General features: G+C 43.1%; 1 protein-coding gene across 1 annotated transcript in view; it reads left to right on the top strand.

Moving 5' to 3' along the window:
• LOC146866318 (ovochymase-2-like) overlaps window positions 1-14,543 on the top strand; it is a 537,690-nt gene that overhangs the window by 112,335 nt on the left and 410,812 nt on the right. Inside the window, exon 2 of the mRNA XM_085635459.1 lies at window positions 2,770-2,888. Within this exon, the coding sequence (XP_085491585.1) occupies window positions 2,770-2,888 (119 nt within the window). The remainder of the gene's footprint in view (window positions 1-2,769; window positions 2,889-14,543) is intronic.

The following is a 14,543-nucleotide window of genomic DNA, read 5'->3' on the forward strand; positions in this document are numbered from 1 at the left end:
ATTGACTCGATAGATTGCCGTTTATTGTTTACGTTTGTTACTCTGCCTGCCATTTTTCGCTGCTGGGAAATTGCTTGGCACCTGATCCTTTTGTCTTTCCCTATTATAAAATGAAAGCCTTCTTAATCCTGGTGTCCTACTTGCGCCATTCACTGGCCGAGAATATATTAGCATGGAGATTCTGCTCCCCGAGGTACTGCCTGTGTCAACATTGGATCTCTGTTGTTTTGACTGCTTAGCGGCCGGCCCCGGGGGGTTGTAGGCACATACTTGTTATTGGTTGAAATGCTAATAAAGGTTTTTCAAAAAAAAAAAAAATAATAATAATAATAATAATACACATGATGCTGTGCCTAGCTCCAGCAATAGCTGGATTAATAGCTAAATAATGGAAGTCCCAGACATCACTGTAGGTGATGGCTGGGGGCATTACAGTATAAAAGTAAGGTAGGACTCATAAATGCTCAAAAATCCCAGAGCAGGAAGAAAATAAAGAGCTAGAATTTGATGAATACACAGAGGTTTAGTAAGTCACACTTGATCTAGTATGTGTTCAATATGTGTTGTATTTTCCTATTCTCTAACTTTGGTGCAATTACTATTATTAGAATTATAGGAAAGGTGTACCTAACTAGAAGTTATTACTTTCTATTGGCTATCTTCTGTCCTCTCAGTTTTACTCCACCTCTTCCTTGGACAAACCACATGATTCCTATAAATTTTCATAAAAGTAGTGATGTCAAAAAAACAGAATGGCTTCAATGGGTTTCTTTTTCACTTTGTACACTCTGTTGAAGTGGTGGTAAACCACCTATGACTTTTTCTGTATTGCAATGTATAAGTTGAGAATATTGTTTCACTAAACTGCTGTAAAAAGAAGCAATGATTAATGGTCTAAGATTATTATTTTTCCCTGACTTCAGAGTTACAAGATATGTGAAGGCTTTTGATAGGTTAGAATTCTCTCGGGGCACCATGTACGCAGAGGGCATCCTCATTTGGTAACAGATATCAACTCCAGTACCGTAGAGAAATTTAGCGAAAGTTACATTTGCTGATTATACGCATCATAAGGAATGCATCAGTTGGTGGACGATCCCCATGTCCATCTTGTGACTGTCGTACCATGAGTCCATGACGGAAAATAGTCTTTCTTACTTCTATCTTTGAATTCCTGAAAATATTCACACCATGCCCCCTTAGTTTGGATCCAGCCATATGCAAATCGGTCTTGACCCTGCTCCAATGAGAACAGTCCAGCCAAACACAGTGGGCAAGTGTGCATGGGTCCCATGTCTGGCACGGTTTGACGAATCTTAACAAAGCTTTTGAAAAAAAGTTCCTCAACCTCAGCTCCCTCCTGGAAAGTTTCAGGGTGAGCCTCAAGTGTAGGCTGAGAAAAAGGGGGAGCTCCCTTTGACACAATTGTGCAAGTTCACTATGGAGTTTCGTGAACAGAGGAATAGCCAAAATCGCTGACCAAAATTACATTATATTTGGCAGAAAGATAAATCTTTACCCAGAAAGCGAGAAAGCATGCTTTTTGTGAGTTAGTGTAAACCGTTCAGTAGTTTTGGCAAAATTAAGGTTAACAAAATAGAGCTATATTGACAGTTGGTCCCTCTGGAGCCCTGTGGGACCGGGAATTGAAAAAATAAAGCGATTAGCCCAGCAGACTCTTTCTCCTATTTTCCATTTTGCTCCTGCGGGACCGAGATTTGTCCCAAGGGAGCGAGTTCTCTGACTGACGGGCCACAGTATGCGAAGAAATGTTGCAGCTGTCATAACTGGACATGGTTGACTCGCTCCGTGTGTCATGAAAATGTTTTAAAAATACCATATAGGGGCAGTGTAGCAGTGCCGTGTGCCCCTGGCCCTTGGTGGAAGGTTGCCAGAGCAGCCTCCCTTGGCCCAAAGGAATCCCAAGAAACTGGGAGAATTAATTACAACATAAAATGCGGGGTGGGGGTCCGTCAGTGGTTGAATACCCTCTGGAGGTTGGGTGCAGAGCCTGGCTGTGCATGTAGGGGTAGTTGGGAGCCCACGAGGTGGTAGGAGAAGGGCCTGCCAGAGGACCAGGCCCTGCGCCCAACCACACGGCATGCATGGCGGAAGGCTGTGTGCGGAAGGTGGTTAGTCACCCACGGGTTGGTGATTTTTCTTGACATTAAAAAAAAACTACAAATTCACTATAAAAAAACGAAGGTTAATGTGATGTTATAGTTAGGAATGGTAATAATATATTGTTTTACGTTTTTTTAAAACCCTGAAAATTCAATGGAAAAAAACTAAGGTTAAAGTGACTTTATAGTTAGGTGAAAATGGCAGTTAAAACAACATTTAAAACTCAAAACAACACTGAAATTCAACAGTTATAGTCTACTGAGCTAACTAGAACTTGTGCCCCCACCATTCTCTGCTTATGCCCTCACACACTGCATCACTCATGACATGTTCAATGACATCATTGATGAAATCACTGATAACATCTCAAATGACCTCATTGATGTTGATGACAGCACTGGGTTTAGTGTGGGTCACAAGTTTTAGTTAGCTCAGTAAACTTTAACTGGTGAATTTCAGTGTTTCTTTAGTTTAAAATGGTACAGATTTTACCAGATAGTGTCATCTAACTATAACGTCACCATGACCTTTTTTTTCAGTGAAAGAAAATATATATGTATAGTATATATAATATATAATACGGCCTACCTATGCACATAAGTTTGCATCTATTAAAACATTTTTATATTTTTATTTTCATTTTAGGATGTGGAAATACACAAAAGCTATCTGGGTCATCGGGAAGCTTTACAAGTTTAAATTACCCTAACAATTATGATGACAATAAAAACTGTATGTGGGAGGTCACTGTCGCAGACAATCAAGTAAGTATTACTCGTTTCCATTTTTTTTTAAATGGTTATCTAACCTCCTCCATTGGACATGGTGCAGGTGTTCCTTAGCAACTCGTTTGAACAGAGATATCGAGACAATAAACATACTACAGTTTTGATAACTTTACTTACCATCCTTTACGACATGTCATTATCGCAAAGCGCTGAAGAGGAATGTTATGTAGCGTCTATTTTGAAATCATTTTTAAAGGGAGCCAGGAATGCGGAAACAACTTTACTCCACAGAAGCAGAGGTAGCTGTAGTTTAAATGTTTTAACTAGAAGTGAAGTGATATTGAACCACTTGGGCTCGTAGTCAAATATTTTTGTTTTTTTGCTTATATATCAAATTAGTCACTTTGTTTCCTCTCAATCCTGCCTGAGTCTCATCAGAGTCTGTATTTTTCGCCCTATAGGTATTTGTTTTTAGTCTAAGTACCTCTGTTTACATCATGTTATATTCTTGTTTATTGCCTTGCATTGTTTTATTACTAATTCTGCTCTATTCACAAATTGTTAAGCTTGCTAACTTTAAAATTCAATATTGTATCTACATGTCATGTACCTTTCTACTACATTTTTACTGAAAAGAAGATACACTAGCTGTCAGTAAGTGCAATGCATAGGTGCAATAACATCACAATCAAAGGCTTCACGAGAAAGACCTCAGTGACAGCCCCATTTTTTCTAGTTTTTCCCGAATCTCACATTACGTACAACTCTCGCCCTCAGGCAGAGCTTAATTTATGCCAGTGTTTTTCCACAGTAGAGACCAGCATTCATTTTGGGGAACTGGGGCCTATTTTTCATTCTTAGACTTTGACCCCAGAGCAAGACAGAGAAAGACAGGAAAAGGGAGAAAGAGACAGGATGAGCAAAATACTAAAACAGGGACAAAGCGATAAAGCCGTGATGAAAAACATCCTACAACAGAGAGCGAGAGCAAGAGCCTGGATTCGTAGGGCATTGGAAGAAGTGGGCATTATGTGAAATAAAGTCTGTGGAGCCTATGCTGCTGCATTTGGTAACTCTGGCATTTGTCAGCACTGGCAGTGGTCTCCTAAGAAAACATTTGGGCCCCTGCACTTATTCAGATACAAACTAATTCCTGCCCCCTCCCCAGTCTCAGTAGTGGCAGACATCAGCAAGCAGAGCTTCAACTAGCAGGGAGTCCGATGACTTTGCATAGATGTCAGTCTCCTTGAGTGCTGGCACTTCTTGGTGGTGGTGGGTTTAGCCTCATGCTTGATGTTGTTGGGTATAGCTATTCTGTCCAAGTGCTCCACTCACACCTCCAGTTACATAATCCAGGGTATAGCACACAGTCTAAACTCCATTCCTCTCTTTGATTCTCCACCAAGCTCTGAAACCTGTGCCTCCTCTCCATGCGACTCCGAGATAACATTGCACAAGTCTTTCTTGGACTTTTTAAACCTCTTCTTGACTGCGTTCAGCACTCTCTTTACAAAATTGCCTTTCACTTTCGACTGAAGCTCCCAGAACATCTATAACCTTGTATTATATTTGTGTCCTTCAAACAGAGGACCTCGCCTGAATCATCTACATTCCAACACTGTTGGGTTTATTTTTTTCTGTTTAGATGTGAAATTCTTTATTAACCGTACGATTACTTAAAATATTTACAGTAAAACACATTAAATAAATAAAATGAAGTGCCCCATGCCTGCATGGGCGCAGTTTTTAGCAGTTTGCTCCTGAAAGAGACTAAGTTACAATAAGTTAAAATTATGAAGACACTCCTGAACACACCAATGATTACTTTGTCCTGTAAAAATCCCTATTTACATAGAATTCATCAGTCATTGTTGCCAGTTCTAATTGAGCCCCCTGCGAGGACCCGCTCTCTCTTATAGTCTGTCTGACCACACTGTGGGCCCCTAAGTTAGATAACTTCCACCTGGGATGGAGAGACAGCTGATTTATAATTACTGGGCAATGGAAGCCCCGGCAACCGGTTGCTGGGGGTCAAGTGATATTCTTGTTTGGTGAGTGAACTTGCCGACTCTAGCAAGAAGGCAAGTAGTTGTTACTGAAAAGCACCACTCCGAGGCATCCCTGCACGTTCTCAGGCCCTTGACTTTTAGTGCTGGGCGCAACAAACGATGATGGTCCGCAGCCAGTTTTGGGCAACAGCATAGAAGGTGTAGCCAGGATTCCCTTTGGTAATTGCATAACCAACAAGAGACGTCATTGTTCTGTTTAGATGCCGTCTTATCTCCCAGGTTGTAGAGATACTGGAACGTCAGTGTAGTTTGTATGTTTGTCAATGTTATACAGTAGTAGATGGTAATGAGCTACTCTCATGCTCTCCATCACAGGGCTGCTTTGGAAAGCAGTGGCAAATAGAAATATGATCATTTGCATCTTCCTAAGCCATCCTAGCATTTGTAATTCACCTTGTTACCCTAAAAAAAGAGATGTAAAATGTTTAATTGACTGCATCATCTACATCAAAAGCTATGAATAAAGGTGTTATTCCATGTTATTTATGACAATGCAACTGCTCAGCTCTGATGAAACACAGCGCTACTGTCGTGCAATATCTGAGGGCCCAATTTAGTGTTTGGCAGACAGGGTACTCCATCAAATATGCGATGGAATACCCTGCCTGCCAAACCTTAAGAATTCCATTAGTAGAACCCTATTTGGCTCCGTCAATATAATACTTCCTCTAACAGCCCGACAAAGTAGGGTCTGTTCAAGGAAGAACATTACACCTCCTGTCCTATTTTGGGTGGATTATGTACAGTCTTTTTCCCCTGTCCATAACTACCTAGGGTGCGGTGGTCATTCGTTTTTGTGTTTTAGAAACAAACTTTGGGAGTTTGTTTCTGAAAAATAAATGAAATGTAAAAACTTTGGTAAACAGCTGTCAAAACCTCAATGAAATATTGTAATTTGTGTACAGAGTGGGAAATTTAACAATAAACCTTCCAATAATACAATCACATAAATCTATAGACTTCCCCATACAAACCTACATAAGTAAGAACACAAATACTTTTAAGTTTGAAGAATGTTTTTCTATAAAATGTATTAATAAGTTTGAAAAACAAATCTTCAAGCATTAACTTTATCAAAAAGTCAGTGAAAAGGGAAAACATGACAAAAATAGAGCATTAGCCCAGGGCAGTAGACTCAGCTTGGATGGATGGGAGGTGGGAAAATTAAACAACCTACTGGGAACATTAGGGGACCAGTCGTATGTCACAGTCAATAAGGGATAATGCTGAGACCAAAACTGTAAATGTTTCAAGTGCAATTCCAAACAAAATGTAAATGGCGTAAAAAATATTAAAGTCGATCTTCCATTCCAGATCGAGTGTCAGAAAGACTTTCCTGGTTTGAGTGAGACATTTCCTGGCCAGCTGCTCTATTTCAGATCCCAGAACCAGCTGGTCCTACTCCATAGGCAAAGGCTCATGGGTTTGTAGGCAGGTTTGGACACCACCTGAGGATCTTCACACTCTCTGTTAGGTTTAGGGACAGAGTGGGAAGACACACTGCAGAATAAAACTTCAAGGGTTAGGAGGAGTTGGGATACAGAACACGTGGATGACAGAGGGGTCTTCTACCAAAACACACAGATGGTTCATCTTGGCCAGAAGTAGCCATAATGTCTACTTCCTTCTGGCATGTGGTATCCAGATCAAGCACCCCCTCAGTTGTCTCTTCAGCCTCCCGTTGTGTTCTTTTGATTTGTAATTGTGTCAATCTCCAGGTGGGCATACCATTCCTGCTGGGGGATTGTTTCTTCTACTCAGGTATGGTGCTTGTGTCTTCCTCTTGTTCCTCTTGTGCCAACCTTGCATTTGAGTTCCTCATCCTACATCGTCCCTGGTTCGAATATATCCAGCTTTCTAGAGTTGTCTGAGAGGTAGGGTTTGTGATATGCCAGGAAATGCTCTGTTTGGGTTGTGTATGTTCGCTATGTATGTAACACGGTGCAACCAGGATAGGGGAGATACCCTATAACCCCTATGTGTGTGTGGGCAAAAACCCACACAATTTGAGAGAAACAAAACCCCGGGCACACGTTATTGGGTAAATATACTAATTAGCAAAGTCTGTAGTATCACGAATATTTCATAAAAGGTCCATTCAAGATTTATAGAAGTTCTTCAATATGTTTAATCTTTATCATTGATAGGCACAGCCAGCCAACACGCGTTTCGTCACAAAGGGAAGTATCCTGAGACTTCGTCAGGGCTGTAATGTAACACGTATGATTTTTCATGAAATCGCCTCGCCGATGATAATTCCAACCCGGCCGGTCTGAGTTGGGAAAAGGAAGAACAGATAGTCCTTATCAATCTTATGGTAAATAAAAAGGAGACACTCCAGTGTGGCGGAGACCCTAGGACGAAAGCGCCTGTGAAAAGGTATATCGGCGGGTGCGCCATCAAAGGTACCGAGAACCGGAGATCCGAGTGTGCAGCGCTTAAGGAGCGATTGTCAGGCGGGTGCGCCGTCAACCGCAACCTTCAGCGTGTGAGCCGTAGCACTGCACAGGCACTGGTTCACCTCTGTTCCGGATGTGGACTTTCTACTTGGGTTCCCACTGGAATGGAAATAATATGAAAAAACATGAGCACATATGTTCCATACAACATTTTTTTTAAAGTACCACTCTCAGTGTAATAGTAAAAATTGTAACAATAAAAGAAAATACCACATAGCCATTACCTTTTGCCATGGAAGCTTCTAAAATGAAGTTGCCACTTTTACCATTAGATGGCAACAGTTATCAATGACACACAACAATCACAACATTTTCATCACACTTCAAAGACAAAGCTTCTATGATTTATAAATTACAATCCAGAAACTGTTGCCTAAGTGAGAGGTTCACTAGAAATTCTAAAACACTGTCACTCCAACATTCACTTATGATGGCAAAAAAGAACAGAAGTACGATTAGAAGATCACATTTTTTTTAGAAACTGATGGAGCAGGCATGTGTATTATGTGTACATGTGATGGTTTTTACTTGTATTAGTACATTTTATGTACATTATAGCCAGTGCTTGAATTGCGAAAAGAAATTAAGTGCTAGGGCCAGTGGCGGGTCCTCGAGGGAGTGTTGCATGGCGGCGGGGCGGGGGAAGGGCAGAGTGGTGGGTAGTAAACTCCAGCATACGGCCAAACGGAGTTAAGTAAATAAATAAATAAAACGAATTACATTGTGCGCGCTGCATCGCCATTTGGGGTTGCAGCGCGTGCAATGTAATTTGTTTTATTTCTTTATTTATGTACTTAACTCCGTTCGACCGTATTCCAAAGTTTACTACCCCCACCCTGCCCCTCCCCCGCCACACCGCCCCGCAGCACTCCCTCGAGGAGCCGCGACTGGCTAGGGCCTAATGTTTTGTTCAGAAGCCCGCAGCTGGCGCTATCAAAGGTTGGGGTGCCAAATACCAAGGCTGTTTAGTCTTGCTTCCAACTCATGCCTCTTTAATCCTAATCCACCACCAGACACTCCCTCCTTATTTATCACATTCTTTCAGATTATTTTTCATCCCCACTTTCTCCCTTTGTCAATATTGTTTCTGTCTTTCTCTTCCTCCTTCTTATTAACTCTGGTGTTTTTTTCTCTCTCTTGCTCTGGATAAAAGTTTGTTGTGCAAAAATAAGTGCCGGTCCCCAAAAATGAGTGCCAGTTGGTCCCACCTGCAACCACCAACTCAAATAAAGCTCTGATTATAGCATATTAGCCACTTTATACGTGCAAATTTAAGCAAAAAATGTCTAACACACTGTCTAAAATGTGTGTCTGACTTGAAAAACATCACCTTGATTCTAAGTGTTATGTGCATTTTTACAATAGTCACCCTGATTTTTTGCCTTTTTTAAGACCTTATTTTTGCTGCTACTCCTTGCATCGTAGCACTGCCATTCAGTGCCACAGTGCGTCTGCTATGACCCTGAAGTGGTACTGTGAAATTGGTTACAGAAAACTGTTGTATTTAGCTCTCCAGTAAGATCAATCTATGCTGGCACAGAAATTTCAGTAGTGGTATCGAAGTTAAAAGCCAAATGTGTACTGCAATGTGTATTTACACTACCCACATATACCACAAAAATATAGGCCTGCCAAGAGCACCAATGTGCTCTGGCTGGGCTGCAGGTTAAAAGCACTGTGATGACACAAGGAAAAGAAAAATGCCTTTGCCATGTAGGAAAACTTTTAAGTAATAATACATTTACTCCTATAGCCTGCTTTTAAGCCCACCGAGCTGGATGCCTAAAATAAAAAAAATGGAACACACTATCTATTAGAAATAAAGTATACTTACAGTGATTGAATACCCAAAGGCTGCTGCTTTCACTGTGTATGTTAGGGTAACTTTTCCTAGAACAGGCCAAGGTGTGATTATAACCTTTATTTCACATCTATGCTTGGAAAAACGGTGGACAAATTGTACAAAGTTATTCACCAATTAGTTTAGAAAATATAATTTAATGGTGCAAATAAATTTTTGAGAACTTTAGTGGAAAAGTAACTTTATAAAAGAGTATTTTGTGCTGCCTTAGACAGAATCCTGGTTTACAAATAGTTTTGACTCTCAACCCATCCCTGAGGCCCAATACACATTCCTGGCTGAGAGATAATGACCATGCTCCCAGAGGACAATGTCTTGGCCAGCTGTTAGATCTGGCATTCTTGGCATGGCTTTCCCTTAACTTTTTGCCTTCAGGCCTCCTGTTTTTGCTGGCCTTAGGACTCTGCACTGTTTACCACTGATGGTGCTCTCTCCTTAAAACGTGTTAGAATGGCTTATACTCAAATGGCATATTTAATTTGCTTATAAGTCGCAAGTTAAGTGGCACTAGCTGTACCCAAGGCCTATAAATTAAATGCTACTAATGGGTCTGCAGCATTGATTTTGCTAGCCCCTTAAGTAGTACTTTAAACATGTCTCAGGTCTGCCATTGCTGCCTGTGTGCATGCATTATAAACTGCCATTTCCCCCTAGCAAAGTAAGCCTTTTGCCAGACCCAAACCTTCCTTTTTAATACATTTTATGCCACTCCTAGGTTAGGCCCAGTGTAGCCCAGAGAGCAGGGTGCAATCTATTTAAAAAGTAAGACATGTACTTGTACGTTTTACATGTCCTGGTGGTGAAAAACTCTTAAATTCCTTTTCCACTACTGCAAGGCCTACCTCTCAAATAGGATAACATTGGAATTACCTTATTACATTTAATAAGTGTAATTTCCAAATGGGAACAGGTAACCAGTTCATGTTTGGTGTCTTTGGAATTGTAAAGAAATATCCTAACTTATGCAGAATTCGAACTTTAAATTACAATTTTGAAAATGCCACTTTTAGAATGTTGGCATTTTCCTGCCTTAGCCATTTGGTGCCTGCAGTTTGTCTCTGGGTCACACGACTGGGTGTAGTTGACAGTCACACTTTGTGTATTCCTCCTAGACATCCACACAAAATGGGGAACATAGGTGTGACTGAATGGGCCATCACTGGTTGGATGGGAGGGAGGAGCTGAATTCAGCTCCACTTACACTTGCATTGACTGTATCCTGTCTCCACATACAGGGCTGTATACCCCTATAGTTAGTCTAGAGGCAGGGCCAGCAAGACAGGGCACCTGTGCACTTCAAAGGCCTGTCTCTAGAAGCTTTTACCGACTTCAAAGGCACAACTGGGTATAAATACAGGACATCAGACACTAACTCTTCAGTACACTTCTGGAGCGGTTGCTACTTTGCCAGGAAGAGGGACTGCTTTGCTGCTGAAAGGACTGCCACTCTGCTGGACTGCTGCTCTGAAGGACTGCTGCCCTGCTGTGCTGACCTGCTGCCTGCTGCTCTCTGGCCCGGGTGAGAAGAACTGAATCTGCATCTCTTGAAACCAGAATTCAGAGTGACTCCAAAGGGTAGTTGGCTGGCCTCCTGATCTGAAGCCTCAGGCTTCCAACAAACTTGCACCTGCACATGGACTCTGCCATCTGTGAGTGCACCCTGTCATATGGTGCCACCCCCATCCTGGACCTTTGGAAGTGGGATTATTGTGCTGCCAGCCTCTGTGGATCTAGCAGAACCAATGCTTCTCTTCTTCTGCAAGGTGCAAATCTGAGCACAACCTACACATTGCTGCTGCTGAATGGATTGGACCCATTGCATAGACCTGCATCACCCCATCGGAACCGCTGTTGCGTGACGCAGCCCCAGTGCAGGCCATCGCATCTCACGTTGACAACAGCCTAGACACCAATGCCTGATTCTGCATCACAGCCTCACAGCTCTTTGGAACTGACACATTTCCTCGACTGCACGCCACATCCTTGACACAGGACTTCACATTACAAGCCCCGTTGACGGGATCCTCAGCAGCGATGCAGGCCCTCGCATCGCAGCCTCGCTGCATCTCAAAACTGACACATCGCTTTGGCTGCACGAAACATCTTCAGACACGGATCCTTGTAATGCTTAGTAAGCCAGGATTTAACGTACTCTGTTCAGCAGGCCTGACTGGCACCCTGTAGCTGGCCCATGCTCCATGCTCCATGTGCTTTGGACACATACATTCTGCTTAAACTCACTTACTCCAAAAGCGCACGGGTCAACGTTTGGTTTAATGAATCCTTGATCCTAGCTAGGAAAAATTGCTAAGTCTTAGAGCGAGCCTAGAGGCGATCCTATGACCCTCTGGCTAAAAGAGAGAACAGAAATGCGATTAAGGCTTACCATAAATTGGTCCGCAAGATTAGGGCTGCACACTATACCAACCTGATAACCTCAAGCAATAACCCGACTAAAACCATCTTCTCTCTTCTGAAGGACCTGGTAAAGCCCTCCTCTGCCTCAGACAGTATCATATCTTCTAGTCTGCAATGTGAAGCACTGGCCAAATTCTTTCTGGAGAAGGTAGAACGCATCTACAGCATCTTCCACCCAAGGGACATCCCTCGGGCACAGGTCAGAACATGTCGGCAAGTCCTGAGTCTCACTCGCTCGCAATGCTCCCCCCTATATCCCATCAAGCCATTGAAGCACTGCTTGTCAAAGTGAAATCAGGAATCCCAGCTCACCCTATGAAACCCGATGCCTTCCGGAGATATCAGCAATGTCTCCTGCCTGAATGCTTGGAGCTAATTAATCCGTCCCTATCTTTGGCAGTGGTCCCTAAGCCTTGGAAGCACGCCAAAGTGGCTCCCCTATTGAAAAAAACATCCCTAGATGTCTCCATGCCAGAAAACTTCAGTCCTATCTCGCTGCTTTCATTTTTGTCCAAACTCTCGGAATCGTATGTCAATTCTATACTAACTTCCTATCTGGAAGCCAACTCAATACTTGACATTTCTGAAAATGCAATCCGGCCTCAGCATAGCACTGAGTCCGCTTTGCTGAGAGTCACAGAACAACTACGGACCTCCTTGGATGCCTGCAGAACCACAGCATTAATCTTGCTGGATTTTAGTGCAGCCTTCGACACGGTCTCCCATGAGATCCTGCTTCTACGTCTGGAGAAGATCGGTGTCAAAGGCAAAGCCCTTTCATGGTTCTCATCCTTCCTAGATGATCGGACCTTCCAAGTTTCGGCCCCTCCCTTCCACTCTCGCACTCACCCACTGCACTGTGGGGTGCCCCAGGGGTCAGCATTAAGCCCTACTTTATTCAATGTATATGTGAGGCCGCTGGCTCTGCTGGCCAAAACCCGGGGCATCTCCCTGGTGTCATACGCAGGTGACACCCAGCTGGTGTTTGCCTTCTCCAACAACTCCAGCAAGGATAGGGTGAAATTTAGCAAGGATCTGACAGCGATCTCGGAGTGGATGGCTGCTAGCTACTTGCAGCTCAATTCGTCCAAATCCGAGATTCTTCTGGGAGGTAGAGATTACCATCTATGGGGCAATGAGTGGTGGCCTTGAGCTCTTGGAGCTCCCCCCCTACCCAAACCGGTGGGGAAGAACCTAGGCATAATGATGGACAGTGATCTCACCTTCGAGATCCATGCCAAATTAGTGACAGGGAAATGTTTTGGACTGTTGCGGGGCCTCAAACCAATGCTAGGTCTCTTTGACTCCAAGACTCGGCAACTGATCATCCAATCTTCTGTCCTTGCCAGACTAGATTACTGCAATGTGCTTCTTGTGGGAGCCAACAAATCTGCTAATAAAAAGCTGCAGCACGTTCAAAATGCTGCTGCTCGTGCAATTTTTGCCCTTCCCAAACACTGTCATATCTTCAGCCTCCTCTGTCACCTTCACTGGCTCCCCCTTGAACAGAGAATGCTCTTCAAAACGCTGTGCATCACCCACAAAATCCTGTTGGGTACCGGCCCCAGAATCTTGAGTAATTTATGTTCCTACAATGCTCCCACACGCACGCTGCGCTCAGCAGATTTTCTCCTGGCTGCTCTGTGCCAAGCTACCAGTGGGTTGGGCACAGATTAATTTAGGGTTGCCTTGTTCCTCACCCTGACAAGAATTGTGGTTGCTGCTTGGCCAGGGTTCGCACGCCAATCAACCAACAACCCATTTTCTTACATCAGCCATCTCGCTTATATTTAGACTTAAATATGCCAAATTGTATTGGTAGATCTGTTCCTATTCATTCCCAGCCGTCCCTGACCTTCTGGGGCCAAAGCCAGCAGGAGGGCAAATCAGTTTCAGACCTGATAGAAGGTAGAATACCTCATTAAAATAAAGAGCTAGACCCCCTCCAGATGGCAGGGGTGTGTTATTTTGAATTTAGGGATATATGGAAATTTTTACAGGAAAGCAAAAATGATTTACTGCAAAATGAGATGGGCACAATGGAAGAAAGTAGACTGGTATGGGTTTTGGAAATATTCCAATCTCTGAATAGTGCACAGTAATAGGCAGGAATCTCACCATCACATCCTCACAATACTCCTTGACCTGGGAATACAACATCTAAAGGAAGATGACCCTGCTGAAAGAAAAGAACTGAAGTCTCCTGACTCCTGCTTGCATCCAGAGACAGCAACCGCTCTCCCAGGGCCCATTGACGAACCTCCTTTATGTCTGCTCCTGTGACACTGAAAGTAGAAGAGCTCCTGACTCTAAGGGGGCACTGCTGATCACAATGGTCTGGATGGACTCTGAAGGAGCCATGGCTGCAAAAATACCTGGTGCCTAGATTACTGCTCTGAAGACCTAAAGGCTGCAGGAATGAAAAGAAAAATATTTTCCTTGAGATGGGGAAAAGTGGGACTTAGTTATGTTGTCTGGAGGGCTGGGTCAAGGTTATGGTGCTTCCTTAGGGAGTTTTCACCTTTGGCTGGCATGAATATCAGGTTTATCCTGCTCAGAGCTTTTCCCTTTTAACTTCCAGTCAAACCCCAATGGAGGAAAAGTGACTAAATACAAAGGTAAAACCTTGGACTGAAGCGAGGTGAATAATCTATCCCAGTATCAAAGCGACCTTGGAGACTATGAAATCCAGCTATGATCTGCTCGAAGCTTTGGCCACAAAACCAACAGCTTCTGCAGGAGTTTGACGACAACATACTTTACTTCGAGGGTCCCTCGCTGACTTCATCCTTGGACCTTGCGCCATCAGAAGACTTTTATGTCCTATAAAGTGACTAAGTTCCAAGGTAAAACTTTGACCGGAGCAACCCTCTCAGTGTATTTG

Source organism: Triturus cristatus, chromosome 2_1, assembly GCF_964204655.1.
Source record: "Triturus cristatus chromosome 2_1, aTriCri1.1, whole genome shotgun sequence".
In the NCBI taxonomy this organism is placed as follows: Eukaryota; Metazoa; Chordata; class Amphibia; order Caudata; family Salamandridae; genus Triturus; species Triturus cristatus.